The sequence below is a fragment of the Tetrao urogallus genome (genome assembly GCF_951394365.1).
Source record: "Tetrao urogallus genome assembly, chromosome: 2".
Classification (NCBI taxonomy): Eukaryota; Metazoa; Chordata; class Aves; order Galliformes; family Phasianidae; genus Tetrao; species Tetrao urogallus.
This window is the reverse complement of record NC_136814.1, coordinates 58,312,982-58,340,383: the sequence shown is the minus strand read 5'-3', so window position 1 is coordinate 58,340,383 and position 27,402 is coordinate 58,312,982. Positions and strand designations below refer to the sequence as shown.

The 27,402-nt window shown below is 37.9% G+C and overlaps 1 protein-coding gene across 1 annotated transcript; it reads right to left on the bottom strand.

Moving 5' to 3' along the window:
* Positions 1 to 1,139: 1,139 nt before the first annotated feature.
* Positions 1,140 to 27,402, bottom strand: ECHDC1 (ethylmalonyl-CoA decarboxylase 1; the record flags this gene model as incomplete). Its single annotated transcript, XM_079549886.1, has 5 exons — positions 1,140 to 1,545; positions 16,979 to 17,059; positions 18,965 to 19,017; positions 22,318 to 22,460; positions 27,183 to 27,402. The coding sequence occupies 5 exons, from the start codon at positions 27,400 to 27,402 to the stop codon at positions 1,140 to 1,142; spliced, it is 903 nt and encodes a 300-aa protein (XP_079406012.1).

Genomic DNA, 27,402 nt, shown 5'->3' with positions numbered 1-27,402 from the left:
GTAATAAAGAATGAATAGCTTACCCCTTTTCCAAAGATCAGGGTTCCCTAGAAACAACCAGGGGAGATGATCTTCAAGTAGAGTTGCTTCCCTTTTGATGCCAGCCCTTAAATGAGGTTAGTGAGGGGCAGACCCTGGGTTCACCCCTTCTGGTTGCACTGGTGAATTGCTTCCACTGTGATCCCAGGGCTGGCTGTGTCCCTTCACCAGGTGCTCAATCACTGGTTCAGGCCGTGACCTAACGGTTCCCATACACATGGTTATTGAGTTCCAATGATCTCTCACAGCCCAAACATGTACTACTAGTAATAGGAAAACAAGTCCTTCCAGACACGTCTCCCATGAATGCTGAAGTACCGAGAGCATCTCGCTAAAAAATATTGTATTTGGGAGCATTATACACCATAATCTTCTAAAATTTCAAGAAGATTCAAAGTGAAAAATGATGTCAGCAGCTTTGCGTGTGCCCAGCAACACAGACCAATGCTGTGGGAATGCACAGATGCATTTGTTGGTAGCTGGTTTCCAAAGCTGTGAGTAGACACTTAAATTCACTTAAAGATCCGGATCCACAACAGCAAATAAAGTCTACAAGCTCTTCGGTGAGTTACAACAATTTCTCTAAAAAAAAAAACCAAAAACCTAAAAAGTAACACATCCTTGTATACTTTCTGAACAATTATACCAAGAACTGACTGAAGATGAAAAAACGATACTCTTACCAGTTATCAAAGCTTCAAAGTTGCTTTAAGGTTTTAGAGCTTTGGGCACACCTGTTCTGTAAATAAAGAAACCTCTCATCTCTCACACAATTCATTTCTATACCAGTTAGAAAAAGCAAAATTACTCCAAAGAAAATAATCTTCAGCTTCATTCCAAAATAATTAGATTCTATTCTAAGCACAGTATTTACCTTTACATAGGAATTTCACTAATCTTCATTCAGTAGGTGATTAAAACAGTAAGGGATCTTCTGGGGATTACTGTGTGGTTGCACACCAAATATGTCTGCCAGACATGAATGACAGGAATGTTAAGAACTTGTTCCTTTAAAGTGGCACTAAACGATTCAATCTATTATCTGCTTTGGTGAAAGCTTCGTGTGTAAAATATCAAGAATATTTATTATATATTGACAATCACTTATGCTTTTGTCTTCTAGCCAATGCCTCCAAATTGGCAGGCCCACCCCACACAGTTCCAAAAACATCCTTCTCTGTCCTTAAGGCAGCTTCGAGCGGCAGTTCTCTTCCAGCTGCGACCACCATTTTCACAGCTCGAATCACACTAGCTGGACCCTCTGTGTACTGACTCAGCCAGGCTCGAGCTTCTTCTAGTGATTCAGTTTCATCCGAAGAAGACAAGGTCCGCTCTGACAGCCCGAGATGCAGCGCTCTCTCAGGGTCCACCCCACGAGCCCCGCTCAGCAGCTGGAGGGCAGCTCTACTGCCAACAATTTGCACCAGCCTGGCGGCTCCTCCCCAGCCTGGCACCAGGCCCATGTGCTTATGGACAAATCGAATCTCGCTGCCTGGCGTCATCAACCTGTCAATGAAAAACAGACATTCAGAGGTCAGTCTGAGCTGTGACTTCAGCTTTCAACTCTCTGGCATTCACTCCTCCATTTCCTCCCTTCTGCTTCCAAATGATAATGCAGTATGACAGTTTGCTAATTACAGCCAGAGCTGTAAAATCTTAATTTTTACATCACTGGTGCTTCATTATGTTTTCTGTTGTTGGTGGTCTAATTTAGAGAGTCCACACAATGTGTAGCAGAATTCTGCTTATGCCTTACGGTGTGCAATAGAATTGCTCCTCTCCAGGAGATAGTCTCACATTCCTGTTTTCAAATATTTCACATCTTCATTTCATTTCCACAGTCTGTCACCTTCCCTGTTTAAGAACTCACCTCAGGGTTGATTAAGCTCTCTCCCTGAAGGAGCTCTGCTGCAGTGGATGGTACTCTCTGCATGGCATTCATACTGACACACTGGGTTAGTGGAAAAAGCCTCTCAAAATAGAAACACGAAGGACAGATGTACAGAAGTAGGCCAGTACTTCTCATTCTTAAGATATGGTTCTGCAGTGTGGTTGCTTGCTGCTACTTCTAACACAAGGGTTGCGAATTATACTTGTGAGGCAGATTAACTTCCATCCAAACACTAACTGGCTTTTTGAAGATAAAGCATGTAATACTAATATCTACATGAGTGTTTCCTAACAATGCAGTTTTCTATAATTGAAAATACCAAGATGAACAGCTTTAAAAAGGGGAAGAAAAAGAAAATCTTCTTTGAAAGTGGAACTGCTTTTGGAAACTCACTGTTCCCAAATCTGCTTAGTTATTGTTAATTGTAAGTTTGTTTGGTTGCTTTTTTTTCCTTTTTTCTTAATGAGAGCATTATCAGCATTCATGATGTATTACAAAGCACCAGGGCTGAAGAGCTTACAACACTTTATCCCACCCCCAATACAATGCACAAAGGCAACAGCTGACATGCCAGATTGCATGAAGGCCACTTTGTGGAGATAGTGGAGGAAGGTTAATGTGACAAAAAGAAGAGAATGGTGTTGCAGGGGAAGAAAGGCTTTTAGCTAAAATGAGCAAGTGCTTCCCAAATGCAGCAAACCCCAAGAGGTTCAAGTCTCTCCTGTTCAAATTCTGCAAGTATTCCAAAATTCCTTTCTTGGTGCAGCTTACTTTGCAATTTGCTGACACCCTATGTCCTACTGGGAAAGCAATAATGAAAACATTATTAAGGGCTTAATTCTAGCTGTGCTGAGCAACACAAAGCATTAAAAAAAAGAAGTGGTCACACACAGCGAGTCAGACGATGCTAGATGATCTGTAGGCAGCCACATAACACAGCCACAATGGATGAGTAAGGTGGTGCCATGTTTGTTGAATCTGAGATTGTGTAAGCACGTAGGGACAGACATGTCAGTGAACACACTGTGGGAAATTGCATGGATTCATCTGGTAAGTTCTGTCAATGCAGTTGGAAGCTCACATGTAAAGTTGAATTTTATGTTAGAAGCATGGTCAATCCCTCAGTACCATCAAGAAAAAAAAAAATTTACTGTGTGGGAAAGAATATGTGAACCTGCTCAGTTGTCACCCTCTTCAGAGAAAATGAAACCAAATGAACTGAAAGGAAAACAAATGTCTGGCTGCAAGTTCCAGACTCCCACAGGAAGTGAGAGACCTCTCACTCTCACTCACCTCTCCTTATACCGCTCACCTCTCCTTATACCGTACCTTTGAACAAGCTGCTCAGAGAAAACTAAGTGGTCAACAGAAGGTGTAAATGTAGTCTCTGCCTGTCTTCAACCATAAGAAAGGTTTCTGTGGTTTTTCAGGCTTTTCAACTATGAATCCTCTCCTAAGTTATGTCACTTCTTTTAGAAACCACCCATCACTCTCTCCATTTAGTTACTCTGCACAATTCCAATCCTTCTGCTCAGGGAAGTGAAGGAGACTTGAGCTCAGATTTTGCACATTTCGAAAGGCAAAGGTTGCTGTTAAGCTGCCTGGAACCAGCCTTGAAACACCACCAGCTGCAGCCTTGCATAAATACTTCCCTCTTTGTTTTATGAAAGGAGTTGAGTCTGTCTTCTGAGACACGAAGATCTGATCTAACGTTAGACAAATTTATGTAATAAAAAGTACATCAAATGCTACTAAACACAAAGATGCAGACATAAAAAGACAGAAGCACCATTCTATTCTTGAGCTGTTTATAGCTTATTCATCTATTACTGGCCCTGTCTGAAACACAACAGGGGATGAATACAAAATGAGTCTCTGATGTGACTTAGTATGTCTGTATTTCTCTTCTAGGTCAAGAGAATTAAAATCTGGGTCTCCTACATCCCAAGGGAAGGTCATACAATGAGGCTCCTGGACACATGCCTCTTCCGTCCCCAAAAAAATGAAAATCTGTTGCATGACAATGCTGAAAAAAACATTTATCAAACACAATTTGTATACAATGTAACTGAAGGACTTCAGAAGCAGAGAAACATCCTTCAGAACAGTGAAATCCTTGTATCTTAAAACACAGAGGAAAAGGCAATAGAAGCACTAAAGAGCAGCACAAACCTTCTCTAAGAACATTATAATCCCATGTTACAAACACTACAACACCTCTAGGAAGAGAGCACAGCTACCAGGGGCCACATCCAATTTTGGGTTTGTCTGAAGCAAATGAGCTGCAGCAAATACTCCTGCTCTGCATCTTATAGTATTCTCAGATCCACCAAATGTTACAAACCCTCCACACCTTTGATAGGATTCCCTTACGGACATCTTGTTGTGGCCACAAACTGACTGTCACATCATCACATCACATCACATCACTAAAAATGCACGTGAGAAAAACACCATGTTTGCCATTACCAAGGCAGCCAAATGAGTCCCATCCTTGAGCAGGCACACTTGCTTCCTTAAAGACAGTGCTCCTTTTGAGCTAAGAGTGATGCTTCCTGCACTAATGCACCTTCCAGCTACTTGAAGGTAGAGCATACACAATGAAGGCTGGAAATGTAATGCAAACTGAAATGTATTCTCTGAGTTTTTCAAATTTGCTTTTTATAGCACTCCTTTTACTGAACTGTTCCAATAGGTATAATCAGCTTCTTGGGTAGAATACAAACTGTTTTACAGTCTGTGCTGGCCCTCACTTTCACATCTACTGAAATTCTGGGATTTGAATTCAATTCAGCATTCTGACAAAGCAAAGGCACTAATGACAAATATCACATTATGCATTTTAGAAGTTTCTGCCACTATGCTTCTGAATGCCATGATGGAAAAAAGGATGCCTAAAACATTAAACATGCTGTCAGCAATCTGGATTTCGTTCTCAACCCTGCTTGATTCTCAGTGTCATATAAGGACACAGATCCTTACTTCCAGTCTTCTCCTATGATCTGGCCTGACACTGACACATCAAGGAGAGAAGCAGCCAGCGTCACACAGGGCTGCAGCACCTGGTTCTCAGCTCAAGTTGTCCTGGAGAAGGCAGCCAGAACTGCAGGAGCTCACTTTCATCTCTCCCACACATACTTTGGCCTCCTACCACTTCCTCTCAAATCTCCAGTCAACACAAATAACAGGCCTTTGGGGTCATATGGTTCTCTGACCAAATGTGCTAGCTAACTTTTTCCATACATTTTGGTAACTCTATGAAATAAATCTATACATTCTCGTAAATCTGTAAGGTGATTTTTTTTTTATTTTATTATTATTATTATTATTTTTTACAAAATCATAACTCTAAAAATAGTCAAAGGTCTTAAGATGCTCAGTACTCTGTGAAACCAGCAAGAATGCAGTACTGACATCAAAAGCTTTCAGACAACAATCCAAACCACATATACAAGTATTTTAAGCACAGAAACATATTAAAGAAAAAAAAAGCCAACAGGACAATGGTAACAGAAAGAAGGTAACCAAGGGCTGAACATTTATTTTAACCAACAACAGAAGCACAAAGTTAATACACAATTCAGTAAAATTTTGCCAATGTATATGTTTTTCTAACACATTTATCAATACGCCATCAGCTTACTTAACTCTTGTTAAATTAAGCAACAACTGAGCAACGCTGACAGATAGCCACAGCAGCTTTTTAAAATAAATGCAGCTGGAAAGTTTAAGTTCTAGAATTTGTTAGAGGTCAGACATTACATTGCCTGTGGATGGCATTAATTACGCAAACAGAAACTGTTTCACTACATGCGCATTAAAATTTGAGGACCTTGCTTGCAAGTGATAAAAGCTCACAAGTAACTAGCTCAGGATTTTGTATCTTTGCTTGGTAAGTACTAATAGGACCAACAGAAGTTGCATTAGCTCTTAAATCCATATTAAACTATAAGTGAGCTTGAAAGTCCTGGGTCCATTGGCCACTTCTTCCCTTACTGTACTGCAACTTCCCCAAAATACAATTCCCACCCCATCATCTCACCTGCACACTGTGCCTCAGTCTCACTCCACCTTCCTTAACTTTTCCATCATCCCAAGTGGCACAGAAGATCCCAGTATTGATGGTGGGTCCTTGCAGCCAGTGTCTGTGACTCAGGCAGCAGACATAGTTACACAGGTAATATCCATACTCTGACTTCCCTTCTCCTCTTGATGCTTGCAAAACCCACAAAAAAAACAAAAACAATAACAAAACAAAAAAAAAAAAAAAAGAAGAAGAAAAGAGCACTGCTCTTAATGCACAAAATCTGCCAAAGATGTGCAAAATATTGGGCATTTTTAGCCAACTAAGGTTTTTTAGAGCAGTAAGTTAAAATAAAGTAAGGGAGAATTGTATCTATTGAACTTACAGCATCAGAATAATAAATGAACTACCAGTTCCTCTACCTGTGTAACAAAAGCCCTGATTTAGGACCAAAAGTCTTTTACTTCAGCTTGGTCTCTCACACTGCATAGATCAAGTATTATCTTCCAGACAGCATACTACATCTTTGGCTTTGCAAAGAAAATAGCTTTAAAGTAGATGGCTGAAAAACAAAACTTTAGACGAGGTAAAACGCGGGCAGTTGGACGCAAGAGTATTTCCTTAAAAGAAAGAAGCCATATGTTTCTTTCACAGGAGGAAAAAGAACTGCCACAGGTCTCTAAAGTGCAGTACAAACTATCAGATCTGAGTAGATGGAATTCTCCCATACTGCCCATGTTGGAACATGAAAACCAGAGTCCATCTGTGCCTGAGGAGATGCAAATGTGTAAGAGGGCCTTCAGCCAACAACAGATTAAAGCTCTTCCTATAGCCACAAAAGGGCCAAGCAAACCTACAATTAGGGCAGTCAGCCTGAAGCTTGGGCAAGGCCATCAAAAAAGCAGTCAAGCACTGCTGCCACTGCATGCTACTTTGAATGGTTCACATAGCAGCACATAACTGCAGTTTGGATATTAGCTGACTTGTCCCATTTTTCTTTAGCAGGGGAATGGCCCTGCTGATCTCATGCTCAATCAACTTCTGATATCTGCACATCAAATCTCAGTCAGAAAAATACTTCAGATACCACACACCTCCCCAGTCAATGTATCTGAACCCTGCCCACACGTTCAGATGTTAATGCATGCAAGAAACTGTGGAACATTCTTGGCATTAAGATACTACAAAGTCAAATTCTTAAGGCCTTGTATACGAATGTTCTGTGGCATCTTGCCATAAAACTCATGCCTACCTCCTCCAGAATCTTTTAACAACAAAAGCAATTTCTGAGTATAATTGTGAAAATAAGACTTGTCAAGGCAGTGGTTCATATTCATCTTCACAAAAGCACACAAAGCCTGATATAACTGATAAAGGGAAGGCTCAGTTCATACCAATGGAGACCTTACTTGGAAATTTAATACACTGCAATTAAATAATAATATCATGTTCTATTAGTGACAACTTGTCTTGAATAGTATTTAGTCTCTCAAAATATTCTCAGGACTATAAATCTTATTAGAAAGGCTAGGAATACTTTCATGAGTTTCATTTTTAATGGAAAACAAACTAACAAACAAACCAAGTTTTAGGTTTGTTCCATATTCTAACACACAAGCTTTCCATGGTTATTATAGCAACGCTGGACTTGAGGCCTTTTCCAACCTGAACTATTCCACAGTTCTATGAAAGTCCTACTAAAACAACAGTCAAATTAACTAATTATTTTTGCAATGCATGCTGAAGTAGGAAGGTATTGCAGGAAGAATATTCTGCAGAAGAAATATGCAGTATAACACCAAAGTAACTTAGGCAGTCAGCAAAGCTGATGAAGAACAGTTTCCTGTCCTTGTTTCAGCTTTCCTGACAGATGCTGTTAAAATAAGACTGTCTCCTCCAAAAAATAAGCCCTATAGTGCAAGGTCTCTTTACCACTACACCACCAAATAATTATCCAGGTTACTCCATCAAGGGATTATCTACATAAAACAGCTAAAGATTTTTCTGAAATTCAGCTATGTTACTACACACACTGTCATCAAGAAAACATCTCAGTTTCCTGAAAAGACTAAGAACTTGATTCATCCTGAGAATAGTTAGTCATAATTTCACCTGTCCCTTCAATCTCACAGGCTTTAAAGAGACCAAAAAGCCCCGATTATAAACTTAATGAATGACTCCTTGCTAATTATGTTTAGCAGATTTTTCAAACTAACAGTGCAGTAAGTATCGATCAGCCACAATTGCTTAGTGCTTTCCAACACAACTTACTAGTATTAATTCCCTCTACTCCTCTCTCATATCTTCTGTCTCATGGAGAGCCTCTCATGTTTCTGCCCAACACAAATAAAACAAGTATCACAGCAATAGCTGCTTCAGAGCAGTGATAACATGAAGAGAGACTTCCAAAACGAAAATACTCTAAAACTGATAAAACAAAGGAATTGACCACGACAGTCCATGCAGACTGACATCATAAAAACAAACCCTCAAATCTTTGCTCTTCCTGAAAATCCTTTTGTCATAAATATACTCATGACAGATACCTAAATGGTAACCAGTAGAGAGTGTAAAGAGAAGACAGTTTAGGAGTTTGGAGAAACCACGTTCTTATGCATGTATAATGGCTCAATATTGCTCTGCAATCCCCAATTTCACCAGGGTCAGAAGACATTGTGCATATTAATCATCTCTCCTGCTCATAAACATTAATCTGTACTATTCACTACAGGAACGCAATGGAAAGATGTAGATCCAGTCAGCTCTCTCAAATCCTTGCAGGGATTAAAAAAAAAAAAGAAATCACAAACACATCTTCTTTACTTGAGATTTAAATACATTAAAATTATATTCAAGAACCAAAATAAAAAAGATTCTCCCAAGCACAGAGAGTTCTACGTACTTTCTAAAACTCAGTGTCAAAGGAGTAGGCTTAAGGACAGCATAACAAATCTCACCAGCAAGGGAGCTCACTTTTCTTACAGCTCTTCTGCCTTACAGATTATACAGAATGTTATTTATAGTTACGGAATTATTTTGTAACACGCTTAGTGCATCCGCTTCCCCCTGCTCAATATTCACATAAAGTAGCCTAAGAGAAAATATCTCACATTTTGCCAGCATGCATTGCCTTTAACTTTGTTGCTGCCCTCCAGTCAGATTTTTCCAATGCATTTTTCAGAATTCTAAGAATTAATCTCAAAACCTGGACCCAGAAATAGACTCCTCGTTACAGATGTGTTATCTTGTGGAAGAGCTAAGACTTCTGAGTTGGCTAGGGAACCTGAGTCCACTTCCCAGAGCTGATAGACCTTAACAATGAGAAGCACATTTATGGGGAAACTTAACTGTTTTTAACCACAATCCTATCATGCTTTCTCACATCAACTCAGAGTCAACTAAAATGGTACGGGTAATTCTGTCATCTATGGCCCAAACTTTGAGGAACTCAATGGAAGGTGAGCCTCCAAAAAGTACAGGGCCAACTCAAAGAGATTACTAGTTTCAGGAGGAAGAAGCACAAAAGCAATACTGTTACTAGGTCTACTGAATAACAGGATTTAAAGCAAACCAAAACCAGTCCAGAACATGACTGCATAAGAATGACTGGAGCATGGAGAAAGTTTTATTTCTCAAACAGTTCCCTGATCAGAGGTAAGAGGGTAAAACAGAGCCAAAAAGACTGTTAATTAGAAAGAGATTATGGGAAAAAAAAAAAAAAATGCAAGGAGAGAAGTTGTTGCAAATACCCCCCAAGGAATCAGCCTCATCGAGGAAAGGTAGACAGGGCCACCCAAAAGTCTTCTACAGGTGATGTTTATTGTAATACTTGCTGCAATCCATGGTGATGGCTCTTCTAATCACCTTCTGAAAAAGAATCTCCCAAAAGTCAGTTAAGGATGAAGGTTCAGCCAGTAGCTGAGAATTAAGGGTTTCAGATCTATTTTTGTTTTCTATTTTTTACCTCAGGCTGGCATTTTCTTGCCTGTGGTTTCATACAGAAGAGCTTGCTACTAAAATTATATTTGTTCTAAAAGGTATAAATGAAGTTCAATATTGGAAATTACGGAGTGTTTTTTTTTCTGTAACAGGAATGAAAAATTGAATTAGATGACAGTTCACAGGGCAAGAAATAGGCACCCAAAAAGCATGACTGATTAAAACTCCAAATGCAGTATTAAAGGAAGCAAAAAAGAGGGATTTTTTTTTCTTTTTTTCTCCTGTCATTTTTCAGAAAGCTGACAGGAAGGAAAATTATTTGGCCTAACTTCAAAGGAATCAATCCATTTCCCAGGTTCAGATGTGGTTCACACACCCCAGAAGTGCTAGGGTAAAAGCAGAGGGCTGGCCAGGCTGCTCAGCTCTGGCACAGCAGGTCATGCTGTCTACCACGACATGCTACATGCAGATATCATGTGGCCCTGTTACAGGGTGCAATGTGAAGGAAAAGTTATACAAGATGTGGAACTGGTCCCTCATCCTCGCTCTCATGCCTGAGCACTCAAGGTAACCTGGAAGACCAAGAAAGCAGCAGGAGACTTTGAAAAGGTTTATGAAAGTGTGCACACAGCATGTTATAAAAGTATATGGAAGAGAGAAAACAAAACAGATAGCTATTCCAGGGACTGCAACTTCACTGAAGTGTGAGGTATGAACTCTGATAACCTACCACAAATCACCAGAACAACAGTGTGGGACTGAAGGCCCGTTATTTGTAATGTGGTGCCTGGATCCCTTTTCCCTCCCTACAGCTGTGATAAAGCTGTATAGTACATACCATGGGTTCCACCACATTGTCCCTCCCCTAAGTACTGATGCCCCTCCCACTCTCTTCCTCTCCTAATTCCCAGCTATGATTTATTTCCGTTACCCTGGTGTCAGTTCAATGGGTCCCAGCCACAGTTACACTGCAACCTCCATTATCACACAATTATTTTGAGTAGTTTCCATCTTCACGTAGGACTTTGGTCTTGCCCATGAAGCAGGTTTCAGCTACTCTTTATAGGCTGCCAAAACCTAAAAACACAAGCGAGTGAAAGCCAAATAAGGCTCACATAAAAATTACTCATGCTAGAAACCTAAAATATTACCTGTCTTTTCTTCTGAAAAAGGAACTAGAGTTGTTTGGATTTCATTCAAATAAAGGCTTTCAACAGCAGATATGCTTTTCAGACTGAAGAAAAAATTTCCATTAGAAGAGATCCACATTAATATTCTACAAGATTTTTTTTTAATGAAAAACAGGCATTCATAGGTGACTTTTTTTTTTTTTTGCAGCATATTAATAACCTATATTAATAACCTCAGTTTCCCAAATTGTTATTTCTGTCATATATGTTTATCAAGACCAAAGAAAGCCAAACAAAATACTCCTGGATGAAACTCAAAAGCTTTTGCTCCTGATATGTAAAAGGGGAGGGGGAGTTTTTCAAAAATCAGAGATTGGCATCTGAAATGTCAAACAGGCAAAATTCACTTTGGTCTACTAAACTCAGTTGATTGGAAAGTAACAAAGTTTCTCAATATTGATCCTAGGAGTTGCAAGGTCTGAACCACTCTAATACCTGAGGATATGCCTGATACACCACACTTCTGCAACACTCAGCATTGAGGGACCTAAAAACTGTCATGACATCACACTAATAAACCTTTGCAAGATTGAAGAGAACAAGGCACACTGAAATTCAGCTCTGAGTGATGCTGAATTTGCACATCCTACCCAGCAATTTCTGACTACAGCAACAAGATCACTTTATGTCACTGGTGATTAAATCGTAACATGTTGCCGCTTTGTCGGGATACTACACTAATGAACTGAAGCCTTTTTTTTTTTTTTTTTTTTTTTTTTTTTTTTTTAAGTGATCACAGTGGCTGTTTCAAGTTTTCCAGATATAATATGAATTCAGAGCTCATCTCTTTTTTTTTTTAGAATTGGGGGAGTGGTGTCACAAGGACATGTCAAAAAGGCTTAAGTAGAAAGACCATGATAACACTGACATTCAACAGTAACCTGGCTTCTCCAACTTTTAACTTTTTAATATGACAGATCAGTTACATTGATGAGGAAGTGAAGACAGATGCAGATCACAACTGGTGGTACATTCAACCATAGATTCTTAAACACACAACAATTTAAGGAAAATAGGAATTTAATGTAGGAATTTAAAATTTTATTTATTCCTTACTGTAACTGATGAGTTACAGCAGTAGCAACTCATTTTTTACAAACCATAGAATCCAGAAAGGAAGAAGTTGAATCTACCCATGTTTACAGGTCCGAAGAGTCTGCATTCTTTATTACACAATTACATGATTTTAGATAAGTCAGGAAGTAACAGGGCAAAACTGAGGCAAAAACCTAAGAGTTCCCTAAAGCCAAAAGATTGCCATCCTCTCCTGATTGTCATCCTCTCCTAGATGCCCAGTTCCACTTTTACATTGGTTCTAGTCATTTCTAGCTTTCTGCAAATCACTCACTCCAGAAACAAAAAGTATCTAGCCTTTCCATTACTTTAGGTTTGATAATTGACTCATACAGGCATTTTCAGTGGTACTTGGCACATGAGTAAGCAGTGAGCAGAGGAGAGTAGCAGGGACACTCTACTCCTCCTACATCAAGGTGAATTGTTCAGTCAGTTTGCCCTTTTTTTGAAATCATAGTTTAGTATAACTCCACATCATAGTCAGTAGACTTGAATACATAAGTGTCTCTCAGACTTTACATTAATCAACTTGTGGAGGTATCTGATATAAAAAAAAAAATAAGGAAAGGAAGATTATTTTGGTAGCGAAAATCAGCAGTGGAGTGTCAAATACCTGGAGGCTGTTTTATCTACACTGGGGATGAATCACTTCACAGATGCAGTTGTAATAGATGATTTCCTTGCATTTCTACCTTTCCTGAACTAATTCTTCTCGAGCCTAGAATGCTTCTCCACAGCGAAATGACAGCCTGGTGTCTCAGCAGGAGTTAGCATGTATCCAACTCTGCATTCCCTAAAATCTATTTTATCTTGTCTTCCACTGTCTGTCTGGGCTATCTCTACTATTCCTGCATGGCATTAGCTGTACACAAAAAGGACATGAGGTTGCCTAGTGTTAAAGGTAGTGTAAAGGTAAATAGACGCTGAAAACAAAAATCTCATTCAATCACAATAAGATGGTTTGGCCTCCTAAAGAAAAAAAAAAATTGAATGAAGTAAATCTCTACAAAAAGATGACTTCAAAAACAAAACTTCAACTCAAATTCACATTATGTTGTTGTTACTTATATTTTTAGTTAAATCAGAGGTCAATTTGAACTGCAGACATAAAAAAAAAAATACTTAAAAAATCCTCTGTGTGGAAGACTGTAAACGCGTGAGATTCAAAATCCAATTAAAAATGGTAATAAAGAAAATACAAATCCATAGACGTACAGGTTTTCGTGTCCCTTTTTAGTAGTACTGTGGTTACTTAATGAGATGCCAAACATTCAAAGTCAAAAATAAGAACCGCATTCTTAAAAGTTTCACACAGTTTGCTTCTATAATCCATTGCTTTGAAAATTCATCAGAAAATCGTAACAAGAAACCTCCCAAGGTTCTAAAAACATGAAGTGGTGCATGACTGCAATGAAATTTTTAAATTGCCAACTGATTTGAAGGGCATTTTATGCTTGGATATTGTCACACACACACACATATGAATGTGAGAGGGAACTTAAATATAGCTAAACAAGTGATCGGTGGCATCCAGTAAGCACCTAAAGCTGTGAGAACACATTCTTAGATTTAGCTACCGATTCTGTCCCTGACAATGTGCAGCTATGTTATTTCTGGAGTCACGTGTGATAAAGTCAGCCTGGATTCTGCAAGAACTCATGAATGTGTGAATTGCCTCCTGTAACACTGTACCATTCATACCATGCTCTCTTCAGTACTGAGGCACTCTTTTTTTGTTTTGATGGGGTTTTTTTGTTGTTGTTTTAAAGGAGCAACAAATGAGCTGTAAACTAATAAAAGGATGAGTGCCTACAACTGAGAAGTCAGTCATAGTGGGCCTACATTTATAATGCGTCTGTATTCTTCTGCTCCTATCATTTTGAGTAAATTACATTTAATTCATGCTTGTAAAAGTACATGAACTAATCATTACAAGAACACAAGGAAAGCTATCCAATAATAGTGCATTTCAGTGCATTTCTTATGTGTCTAATGGAACACACCTATCACCTTAAAATACTAAGCAGCATGCTTACATGTTTCACAAATATACAGAAAACACCTGATTAAAATGCAGCAAGGCCAATATGGTATCAATGCATTACCACCAGTATTAGCTCCTTCCCTTGTTAAAAGCTTGATTCTGCCATTGCTAAAGACAGCAAGAGACTGCTCAGAAAGCAAATGCCTCTTTAAATCACTGGTGCTTTTTATGAGGTAAAAATATGGCTAAGCACAAACAAGAACAATGAAATTGGGCCCTTGTGATTCAACTGTGCCAAATCAGTTCCACCTCAAGAAATTACAGTTGATTAACTTATTTTCTAAAAAGGACAATTATACTTCGGCTTCTATCGATGAACCATTTTGACATTAGTGATACAAGACGTGGGCGGCTTTTCATCTTTTTACTCTTGCTCTCTGCCTGGAGATGCTCCCTTTTACACTGGACTCACATGGAACTGCAATGTCTCTATCCTGGTTAAAGGGTGGTGCCAAGGAAGTGTATTTTTCAAACACACTGAGGTACAGTGAAGTCCATTCGCCAAGAGGGGTACAGACGGATTTTTACAGAGCTGCACAAGTAACAAGAAGACCTACACAGATTGTCGCAGTGAGATTTCTCAAAGGCAACAGTGTGAAATAGGACAGTTCAGAACACAAAATTAGCTTTCCTGGCTATTGGCTGCTAGCCTATCGATATTAATATGCTCAGAGATTACCATGTTCTGCTAATTGTACAGACAGATTCATTATCAAACTTTCTGCTCCATACCTAATCATTAATTAATTGCCCAGAAACCCACTGTAAGCAAGTCTTCCTCAAATTCCTTAGCCAATCTGCAAACTCCACGCTCCTTAACTTCATGCACTGTGCAAATATATGACATATTTCAGGTTTCCACACATAGAACTCATTTAACTTTTTTGTAAAATTGCATCACTGAATCAGGTGAAAGCTTCAGCATCACAGGCATTTGTGTACTTCACTGAAATGGCTGCAGTGTTGAGCAGAACTGCAACATACACCGACGGTAGGCAGCAGAATCCCCAAGGTGCCTTCAGAAGAGAAAATGTTCAGCAGTGGCACGCTGGAAAAAAGTCTAGATTTCTTGAAACTACTAAAAAGCTTTGCTACTCAAACAAGTTTGACACATGCATGGTTTTACATTGCTCAGATTTACAGGAATAGACAAGTGAGATAATTACAGTGACAGAAGCTTCATCTTCCTAATTTTCATATCAGAAAAAAAAAGTCTGAAAGGATTTTATTGACCTCATGCTTGGCTAGAGAACAATTTAAAAAACAAATTGTGTGTTTATGATCTTAAAAGGATCTTGCTTCTTATGAAGAGCCACACTGCAACACTCCATAAGTAAGCTAAGACTGAAGATGCCTTGAGAAAACATCCTCTTCCAGATAGAAGGTGGAATAACCTAAGATACTTTCTCCTCCCATCACTGCCCTTATGTCAGCAATAAATCGCCAAAGTTCATGCAAGACCTACCTAATCCAATTTTAAATCTGGTGGAAAATAGAATAAAGAAAATAGAAAGAAAAAAGAAATAGAATAAAGAGACAACCACAAGCACTGCCACTGGAAGAACAGTCTATTAACACCAATAATATCTTAAACCACATCAGCTATTTTAAAATTGAATTTGTCCACATTTCTACTTCAGTACAGATTGTAACACGTTACCAGAACACATTTCTAAGAAGGAATATAAGCCATTTTCATTCAAGTGAATCACTTCAACAATATCAACATAAATAATGCAGAACAGACTGGTATAGATAAAGAAAGTTTTTCAGGCCAGGACCAAACATTTTGGTAGCTTAACAGTGAAAAATATTCTCAGTCGAAAACTGAGAATCAAAAGCAGCCACAACTCACTCATTCTCTCTGACCAGTTTATTCAAGATAAAAACCAAACCTCTCTGATTCATTCGCAGGTTCCTCTTTTGGCATCTCCTGATTCAAGACAGAATTTCTGTTCCAGTAATATCTGCTCATAGTCCTCAAAAGAACTGCGATTCTGTTGCCAAGTACTGAAATCATCGAATTCAGGAGCAATAACAGCACACAGTATTTTTCTCTAGCTTGTTTCTGCTATTAATTAAGTCCCATTTGCTGCTTCTGAATTGCTATTATTTAGTTGCACTGGATGAGTGTGTTAGAAAGCAGTGGAAAATTGATCAACAACTGTAGTTATTGCGAAAATTATGGCAGCGCATTAAAGGAACTGCAGCTGCTCACTTATGCAAATAAGAGCTACTTGACAATGATTATAATGATAGAGTATGTCAAACAACATAGCTGGAGTAAGAGTAGAGTATATATTTCAGAAAGCCAAAAGATTCCATTTCATTATGCTTATATTCCTTAAACTCCTCTTTAGGGATAGCACGATCCACTTTCTGTCAGTGGACTTGCAAAGGACTCTGAGGTGCATTCCAGCCAATACTACAGCTGTCAAACAAGACACCTTTTACCAAGTATTTATAATGCTGCAATACAGAGGCTGTAACAAGAGTGATAGTTCAGTGATAGTTCTTAAAGTTCCTCACTGCTCTTGTTTTACACACTGATTCTAGCTATATAACTCAGCAGTAAAACATCTTTCCTTCATACTATCACAGGAAAAGATGGAGCTTCCTGAAGTTTACTGACCAAGCAAACAGGCCTAATTCCTAATACCTTGGAATCCACGGACATGACTCCAAGAAAAAGCAGTGCCTAATGCTTCCTACATTTCATAGGTACAGTCATTAAGTTGTCAAAGCAACGTGGTGACTACTCAAACTGTTAATCATACCTGAAATCACATGCTGTGGTAAGTTCTGCTCCTCCTCCAAGAGCTTTTCCTTGGACTAGTGCAATGCTGATCAATGGCAACCTAAGCAAGAGAGTTTTGTGAGCAAAATTCACACATGAAGTTCTAGAAATAAGGATTCAGACAAACTATCTCTATAGTAGAAGCTCAGAAAAACATACTGCTCCATCTTATTCAAATAACTACATCTTTTGCAGATAATCAGCACAATACCAACTCCACTTACGCAGAAACAATTATTCCACAACTAATTCAGGCTCTCGTGTTGAAGCAGCAAGACAGAAGTAGCTAACAGAATCACAGCAAAGCAGATCATGTATTATGTTATGGAAAAATATATGCCACAGATTATACCTGAAAAGATTATCTGCAAGAAGGACGGTGATACAAGACTAAACGCTAAGTTGATATAGTACATAGAACAATAGATAAGGACTGCACAGCTGGGTTATCTAAAAATAATGAGATTCAGTGTAACAACCTCAGCAGCTTCTTCAAACAGCAGTGCTACCATCTCAACCAACAAAACTTCTTAGAGGACAAAACCGTCCTTTGAGGATAGCAACAATCTGCTACCTTTGATGATGCTGTATTTAATCACATTCAAGGTAATTTAAAGGACAGAAGGAAGGAACAGTACATAGGGATAAATCCTTCCTATTCTCTAATTGTGAAATTAATACTAATAAACAGTGACTGACTTAGGATAAGCTAAGTAACCTAGAAAATAAAGATAACTAGTCCTAGACTTTTCACGCTGGTAAAGCTGTTTCATTTTTACTATGAAGAAACATTTAATTCATTGTTCAGTGTTAAAAATACATTCAGAAGTCAGCCTCCCAACCACAATCATGTATTTGGTTTTATTTCTACCTTAATAGAACCACCAACAATTTCTTACAGCCCAAGTCCACTTATTGCAATACACTTTACACAATAAATCACACAGGGGAGCCCACTAGGAGAAAGAAATCTCATTATTCCTATAGTCTATAGGGAACCAGACGATATGGTCCAAGTATCCTACATCCACAGTCATCTGTTTGAGGCACTTCCTTCAGGACCACAGTTTGCCTCAGCTCTCTCTGATGGAAATTGATCCCCTGAAAGATAGATTTGGCCAGACAGCAATTTAGTGCTCCACTTGAACCACAAATGGAATACAGTGTAAAATACCCTAAGTTAAAACCCTTGAGGTGAGGTCTTAATCTTCATACATTTTCTTCGCTTTGCCACATCAATCTTTATTATACTTAGGCCAGCTTATACAAATGGATGCTAATTCTGATCCTCAGGATTCCTTACAATACAGTATTAGTATTAATAAGTCACCAGTCTCCAGGGCAGTTTTACAAAATAAAGTTAGCTTATAACATTTTCTCATATATACTACTTGAAAACAAAAAATAATTATCTTTCCAGGGCCCTGAACAGACCAAAAAAAAAAAAAAAAAAGAACCTAACCACACGTGCATGCAATAAAAATGTGATTTCTTAAAAGAAGCCTAATCTAAAGGAAAGAAAAAGAAACAAAAAACAACAGAAGAACCAGATGGTAGAACTGAATATGTTCTCCTTATGAAGTGGGAAGATTAAATAAATACATTAGATAAATGCTACCTGCGTAGGCTGTATAAGCTAGCCCTGCTTGTTTGTTAAGAACAACTGATTTCTAGCGAGTAAGATACTTCAAGATCTTGAGTTCCTTAACTCTAATTACCTCCCAGTCCCTCCATATACAAACTTACAGGTTATTTTTTAATTTTTTCTGTTCCAATCTCTGGAAAGGCTAACAATGCAAATTGTCAAAGTTTAATTTAAATCCACAAATACTTACCTGAATAAGTATACACAAATACAAGCTCTGGGATTTAAAATCACACGCTTAAACATCTCATTAAAGAGTTCGCCAAAACAAATTTCAATCATTATAATTACTTTAAAAGAAGGGTAAAGAAAATATGTTACCTCATGAGTCTGGTTAAGGTATTTTGCATAAACATGCACATATTCATCCCATCCTACAAAGAATAGAAAATTTAAAAATGATAAGTAATTCTAACGTGTCACAATTAAAAAGAGTAGATATGAGTATTCATTATATTCACTCTAAAAGGTTTGAATTTGGTTAATTTTGCTCAAATTCCAGCCCAAACTCAATAAGCACCAATAGAAAACCTATTTAAAAACATATAGAAAAACTATATATGGATTGAGTTAAAAACAAACAAAACTCTCAATCACTTTTTAGAATTTCATTTAGAATTAAGACACTATTAAAACAATTGCAAGTTTCTGCGATGTGAAATTTTACAGCCTTTCCTCTTCTCACTTCTCCCAGGCAAACATCCAAAGAGATTTAAAGGCCTATATAGGACCATGGATGGCTCTGAACTTGATACTGCTTCAATTCAGTATTTTGGTTTAAAAACAGTGGCTTTTGTTACTCACTGCAGCCACCTTCTGTGTCCATTAAGATCAGTAGCAATACTTCCACACCAAATTAAAGATAATAAAATCTTCCATGATAGCTGCCTTAACATTTCTCATCAGGAAGTTCAAAACTCACACAATTATCCATGGTATCAGTTCTCAAATGTACTTGAACAGTTCCCATATTATAACCACAAGGATGCAGCTGGAAAAGAAGCTCTGCAGAAAAAGGCACTTTCAATTCATCACAGTTGGGTTCTTGCATTCAAGATGGCCACTTCAGTTAATGCCAAAATTCAAGATGTATGTAAAGAAAGATTAATGCCAGAACAGGCCAGCTTGATGAATGTAGTTATGACTGAGCTGAGAAAAATAAAGGTCTTCCTGTAATCAACTAGTAGACCGATTACTGTATATCATATGGAAAAATATCTAAACAGAAAACACCCTGAAAAAAAACTCTAGGTTGAGTCTCAGACAACATAATTTGAAAGTCTTCCTGAATAAAATAAAATAAGGTTACTGTGAAAAACTTCCCCCTGATATCTAATCTAAGTCTCTCTTCCTTTCGTTTAAAACCATTCCCCCTTGCCCTATTGCTAAATACCTATATTAAAGTTCATTTCCCTCCTGTTTATAATCTCCTTTTAAATATTGGAAGGCCACAATGAGGTCTCCCCACGGCCTCCTCTTCTCCAGACTGAACAAGCCCATCTCCTTCTGTCTGCCTTGGAGGTACTCCAACACTTCGGTCATCCTCACAGCCTCTCTATGCACCCTCTCCAAAAGCTCCACATCTTTCTTGTGCTGGGGGCCTCAGGCCTGGATGCAGTACTCCAGATGGGGCTTCACAAGGGCAGAGAAGAGAGGAAAAATCCCCTTCCTCGCCCTGCTGGCTGCCCCACTTTTGCTGCTCAGAATACTGCTGGTCTTCTGGGCTGCAAGCACACATTAAGTTTTTCATCTACCAGGATCCCTAAGCCCTTCTTGGCAGGGCTGCTCTCAAAATTCCCTTCTCAGTCTGTATACACGTCTGAGATTGCCCTCACTCAAGAGCATCACCTGTCATTGCTAAAAGTTACGGGCTAAAGCAGCCTCACAAAACAGAAAACAAAACAAAACACCTTAGAGACACTTGCGGATAGAAAACTTAATCTTCTTTTAACCTGAAAGAAAACAAAACTCTCTGATTTGCAGCAAGTTAGAAAGCAGAGTTCAACAAGACTAAAGAGCAGCAAATGCTATTCCCTATTCTATTAAAGTTTTATTTAATAAAGACTTAAATCCCAATAGATGGTTTAGGAGTGTGCTATTGTGAAGGAACTTTCACTTCAGAATAAATAATTTGAACTCTCCAAAAGAAACATAAAGCAATCAGGTTTAACTGTTCTCAAATTATTTCTGATGACTTGCACTTTTATTTAAGTCCTAGTGTGAGATCTACATTCTCAGAGAAAGTTTTCAACACAGTTATAACTAATACCAACATATTTCCTCATGCCCAGTATCGCTGCTAGGTCTCATATAAAGATTAGGTGCCTTATCTCCCATTGCAGTGGCTCCAACTAACTTACATAAACATACAGACAGAATATTAAACATCAAAGAGAGGATGGAAGCAGAATCATGGAGAATTACTAAACGTAGAAGTCTGAAAGAAAGCGTAGACTGCAGATGTGGATAAAAGAAAGCCCATGCTTGGTTTTTACTCCTTTTCTGTTTCTACAATGCTATAAAAAAAATGAAAAAAATCAGATTAAAAAAGATCAATAATAATAATAAAAAATCACCGATATATTTCTATTTTAAAAATGAGCAGTGCTAATAAACACAGAAAATGAAAATTCCTCAAAAAATGTATTTATAAGGTAGAGTGCCCCCCATATCAGGAAAAGTACACCTCTCAGGGTGTTCCACAGATGAAACAAAGCCTACTGTACCTTTTGAAAGCTGGACCATCCTACTTGTGTTACCAGGCCAGAAATACTTCAGACAGGGTTTTTTAAGATGCCTAATTTCATCAACAGAAGCAATTACTAAAGAAAAATACTAGGTAAACTATTTTTATTTTTTATTTTTTTTTACTAAACCATTCAATAAGGACTAATTTGTGTGGTCAAATCCTGTAACTGGGCATAGAAAAGCACCAGCCTATCCATTACCACAATTTCAAATCAGGATGTGACAGTACTACAGAAAGGCTCACTTCCCTTGCTGCCAACGAAGTCAAGCCTTGCCAACAGCCATATATTAACCCATAAAAAAAACAAAAACAACAGCACATGTGAAAGTTGTCAACATAAGGAGGCATAAGTGAAAACCCACTATCCAACCCTTACCTTTTCAAGGCCCAACTTACTCACAACTGCTCTAACTGGTCACAATCAACGCTATTGCTCAACTGGACAAGAACTGCATCTCTCTTTTTATCCAGGTCCAGACACTCAGCTGACAAAATTGAAATGTTCTTGCAATAGCAGCCATGCTACTCAAATTTATTTTTGGCCTGAGAATATATGAGAAATGATTACTTCTCCTTGCTTTCAAAGATGAAGCTACTGAAGGACACTTTTTTATGAGTCAGTTTACAATCTAATCCATCTAATGTTCTGAGAAACTGAAAAGACTTTTTTTTTTTTTTTTTTTTTTTTTTTTAAAGAAAAGGCTAAAAAGATGTTAATACAGAAATTCAGGGCTATGAATCTATTACCATAATACTTAAATTGTGGATTAAAAGGGCTGCCAGCATTTTTTCAACCATGAAAAGCTCCATCCTGTGACTTGCATGTACAATCGCAGCATAACCACAGTGTAACACCTCCGTTTGAAAGAGACCTCAGAAAACTAGAAAGCTCATTTTTCTCCAAAGTCTTTCTACCACTACTTGCCTGGGAATTGGATATTGCTTTGACAGCATTCAAATCAGATCCTGAACAAAAAGTGTTCCCTGCACCACAGATGATAAGGCCTTTGCCATCCTTCCAGTTTTCCAGTTCAGTTACTCTCTCCTGGAGTTCTAGCATCATAGTGCCTGTTACAAGAGGGGAAAAGCAACACTTTTAAAACAAAATAATTATGACCAGCATGTTTCACATTACATTTTTCAATATCTACATCAAGTTAATACAAGAAAGGCTTAAAAACACAAAGGAAAGCATCATCTTAAATTCCTGTCTCCCCTCATGCAAGCACTATTTTTACTCAGCGATGCACTTGGAATTCTAAAGAGTATTCTGCAATTTGCATTACACTCAAAGCTAAACAAAGAAGTGCAAAGAAGTAAACACAAATTGTACTTGATTTATTTTTGTTTGTAATTGCATGAATTCAGGACATCTGAACTTATTTGTGTCTATTCGGATCAGCTCTTCATTTTAGCACCACTGCATATTTCACTCTACATATTCAGCTGAAAAGATTTAAAAAAATATATTTAAAAAAAAGGCTCAAGAGCAAAATATGTTGAAGGTCAATGACAAGCATCCATTCAAAAAATAATAAAAATAAGATTTGAAACTAGAAGCAAATTACATTTGTCTTTTAAAAGAATAGTTTTAAAAGATATTTCTGAAACTTCTTTTGTTCCTTCTATGGTAACTGCCTAGAAAAGCTCTTTGGAAATTACACCCTAAGCTTCAAATGTAGGGATTGAATAATACCAGCTCTTTACTTCTAGCTTAAGCATAATACTCTCATTCGTTAGCTTGAGAACTTTCTCGTACTACGGACTGTTGTAACTATGCTAATCTCCTGTGTTATGAAACAGATTTCTTTGGATTAATTAATTTCTGCTCTAAATAAACTGAGAAAAAGGCTAAAAGGTGGAAGATTATCAGTGCTATGAGAGAGCTTGTTAAAGATCACATTTAAAGTGTAGAATTGAGAAGCTTGAAGAACAATTCAGGGGTGTCATCACAAGCTGCTGAGGTTAGAGTATAGTTTGTTCAGTGAAAACACTTAGTTTTTATGCACTATCCACAGCAATCCCCTGAACTTGCATTGGCAGGCTCTACTTCCAAAGACTTTCGACCACACCTATAGTCTTCATCAACTGTATACATAATTTGATCAATTACTGCAACATTCCATGTCTGTGATTCTTTTCACCTTCTTCCACATAACATTGAAGTGTGAATTAATATTTGACATCCAAAATAATTCATTCTTCAGCAAGAAAAGCTTTCCCTTACAGTTACGGATCTCTGTTTTTAATCTACTTCACATAAACATATGATTAAAACCTGTTCAATTGTTGCTGACTGACCAACTAGTGAGGACAACTTTCCCAATCTTCCTGACACAGATTTCTATACTCACGTTTCTAGAGCTAGTCCCAGACAGCAGCATCTTAGAATCACAGAAGCATAGAATCATTCAGGTTGGAAGGGACTTAAAGCCCCTTCCAAAGCTTGCTAAAGCAGGGCTGCCACCCATCAGACCAGGCTGCCCAGGACCCCATCCAGCCTGGCCTTGAGCACCTCCAAGGATGGGTCACTACAGCTTTTCTGGGCAACCTGTTCCAGAGCCTCACCATTCTCATATTAGAAAACTTCTTCCTAATGTTAAATCTAAATCACCCTTTTTTAGTTTAAAACCATAACCTCATTTCCTATCCTCCACAGCAATGGAATTTACAGAATGTTAGCTACAAGATCTTTCTCTTTGAATGCGTATGACTCTCACGCACTCTTAAGGCACAAATATTTACAGAAATTAATTTCAAAAAACAGACTACATACATACAGGCTGATGATACTCTGAGCACCACTCTTCTTAGACAAAGATGCAAGTGGACAGGACTATCTTTTTCAGATATAAGCATGCCTAAGATTAATATCTCAAGTAATCTTTCTTCTACTACTCTTGGGTTTTTTGACCCAATGTCTGCACGTACTGATCTTTTCTTGTCTTAAAATGGCCTGATAGCATCCATCCTGATGTGGAAGATTCCTTCTTCCTGCTTGTTTTCCTTACAACTCCTTATAAAGGAAGCATGTTAGCACCAGGTCAAGCACCCTGTAAGGGACATCCGCCTTAGTCTTCCTACTTTTTGAAGACGTTCCTAAGGAAGTCAAGAATTAAGTGGACGTTAAATATTCTTTAAATAAATGTGTATCATTCCCCTGGATTTATCTTTTTGCATGTAACTCAAGCTTTCTTATAATAAAGTTATTTTGACTGACATCAAATCTTTGCCAAAGTCAAGATACAGCACAATCATTTGTGGTGCTCTAAATAATCAGAGCAGCAAGCTACTGAGTCTTTCCACAGAGTATTGTGAGTTAAACATCTAGTTTTTAATCAGTTAACACTGAAAAACTGAATATACAAAAAAGAACTGTATCAGGCTGTTGCGTGCAATAGCAGGGGAGACTAGAGAAGAAGGTCAGCAACTGCTTCCCTTCCTTCACTTCTTCCATTGCTGTGTACACTGACAACTACCATTAATTCTATTACTTCACCAACAGACACTACCAAGTTTATTTGATTCAATGCGTGAGGACACAATACCAAAGAAAATACTCATCCTGCCAGTCTTAGTCCTTCATTATGTGATACCAGTAAGTTCATTCTCCACACGGCACTAAATCTACTTGGAATAAATCACTTGTTTGCATTTTTAATTATAATCCAACAATAAATACTTTGAATTTATTTTCTATAATTGACTTCATCACCATTATTATCTAGTTCACGCAGACTACCTTCTTTCTATCTTAAATGAAGTTCAACTTCAGTTCAGAAAGAAGTTGGGCTGCTGAAATTGGTTCCACTAGGCTTGAACTGACATTATTAACACTTGTTTCCAAAGAAACCATTTCAAACAGGTAGCTATCAGATTCCAATTAAGAAGAGAAAAAAGGCATAACAACCTCCACACTGCCCATTAGCAATTTGCCAATAATTTTGTTCTATTTTCAGTTCAATGTGTTGCTTGAGCTTAGAATAAACATAGTTCTCCTTTGAGATAAAAAGCTGCTGTGTAAAATAAATGCCTGGGCAAACAGGATTTCTCTCAACAGTTTAATTATGTTTTGCATCTTTCTAAAGGAAGCATACATGTATCGTGAATTCACATCTGCCATTTTCAAGAAGCTCTGAGATACAGCATCAACAGTATTTCATTTAGGTACTGTGTTTTACAGGCTCTGGCAAATGAAGACAGCTAGGTCTTGTTGTAGCAATTTAAGGTTTGCTCATCCTATTCCTTTTCATACTTCTCCTTCTCCTGAAGGGTATTACTCAATATACAGCAAACTGAAAATGATAAGTTGCTTACTAGTTCCTCATTATCTACAGCTTACAATAAAATTAAAATGAAATGAAGAGCAGTGTACATTATTAGGCCATATCATCATTTGCAGTGTCCAAGGGGCCAGCATGACTTTGCTTCTGCACTCTCAGCTGTCACAGCAAAAATCTCTGGCAAAGATGCACAGTCGAAAGAAGCAGTAATCTCCTAAACTGACAGAGTAACATCTCCCAGAGCAAATTTCTGTTGCTATCACGTAGCAAGATGAAATACTGCTCTCTGCAAGGTTCTACATACTATGATAAAAACAGTACTGCCTGGTCCCAGGCTCATTTTCTAATCTGGGTTCACTACAAAAACACAACTATTTATTTCCTCCTGGGTTTTTATAGCTTCTTGTTAGCCACTAGAACATAAGCTATTGGTGTGTACTAATAATTCATTTTCATAGCAATCACATGAAGAGAGATTACACTACAGAACACTAACTGAGACACAAAATATGAGCTAATTTTGACTGTGATTTGAGGTATGTGATGTGATTTCAGAACATTAACGTTATATAGCACTCATTATAGTCAAAACACAGCTACCAGTGACCTAAATAGCAATTGTGACTGCTTAACACTTCTACATATCACTTCCGAGACTCTCATGTCAAGCAAGCAGAAAACAAAGAACACAGTTTTAAGTTAAGTTTAGTCTAAGCAACATGGCTTATATCACACCTGATCTCCACAGCAGACTGTGATTTTTCTGTCTTTTCTCTTTCTATTGCCGCTTATTTCTCATTCCCGTTTCAACTACCACAACAAGTAAGCTATGAACACACAGCCCACAGCTGTACTTTGCACAGATCTATTTTAAGTCAAAAATAAGAAAAAAAACCTGTAGAAAAAGAGTGTAATTGTGATTGCGTAATAACATGCATGCTGACAGGGAGCTAGTCAGAGGGACAATCTCCATGCTAGTTCTTTTAGCTGCATTTTCTCAAGTTAGACAATGATTTTATAGAAGAGCTTTTAAGAAGAAACAAAAGAGTAACTGCAGAGATATCTAGGTGAATTACCACAGATTGCAGAAGCCTAAGTGAAAGATAAAATTTTAGGTAAAAAGCAATAATACAATCTTGTCTTTTCTACATCATCTACAAATACATCTACATCATATCTTCTCTTCTCTGTAAAAATACCTTATGTTTCTAAAGCAGTAGAGGCAAAATGAAATGAGAAATAAGAGAGAGCACAGCAGCAGAATCACCTCCATTGAAAAAAAGGTTCTATCAGACATTTCTTGTGTCATTGAGAACTTCTTATATTTACAATGTACAGGGCAAAGCTACCACACAGAACCATGGATGTTTATTACACCTCTGGTTAAAAAAAATCAAACATTTCTTCTTTTACCTAAGGAATTATAACATACAGCTTTTCACCTTGTTTATGCAAAGGGAAGGGGAAAAGAAAGCAACCACCAGCATCCTCATCAATTGATTAATACCTGTGAAGGCATTCATTAGCCGGGAGTTGTTCAAGGTAAGTATTCCAATGCCACTGTGCTCTTTGGAAAGGTTGATAGATCCACCAGCAAACTGCTGAAGTTTCTTCTTTATCAATTCTTCGTCATAGCCATGAGCACCATTATACAGAGATGCCCTTCTCTGCTGTAGCATCCTCCCCTTTGTAGTATGAAATACGTTTTTCCATAGGAAAACTGCCAT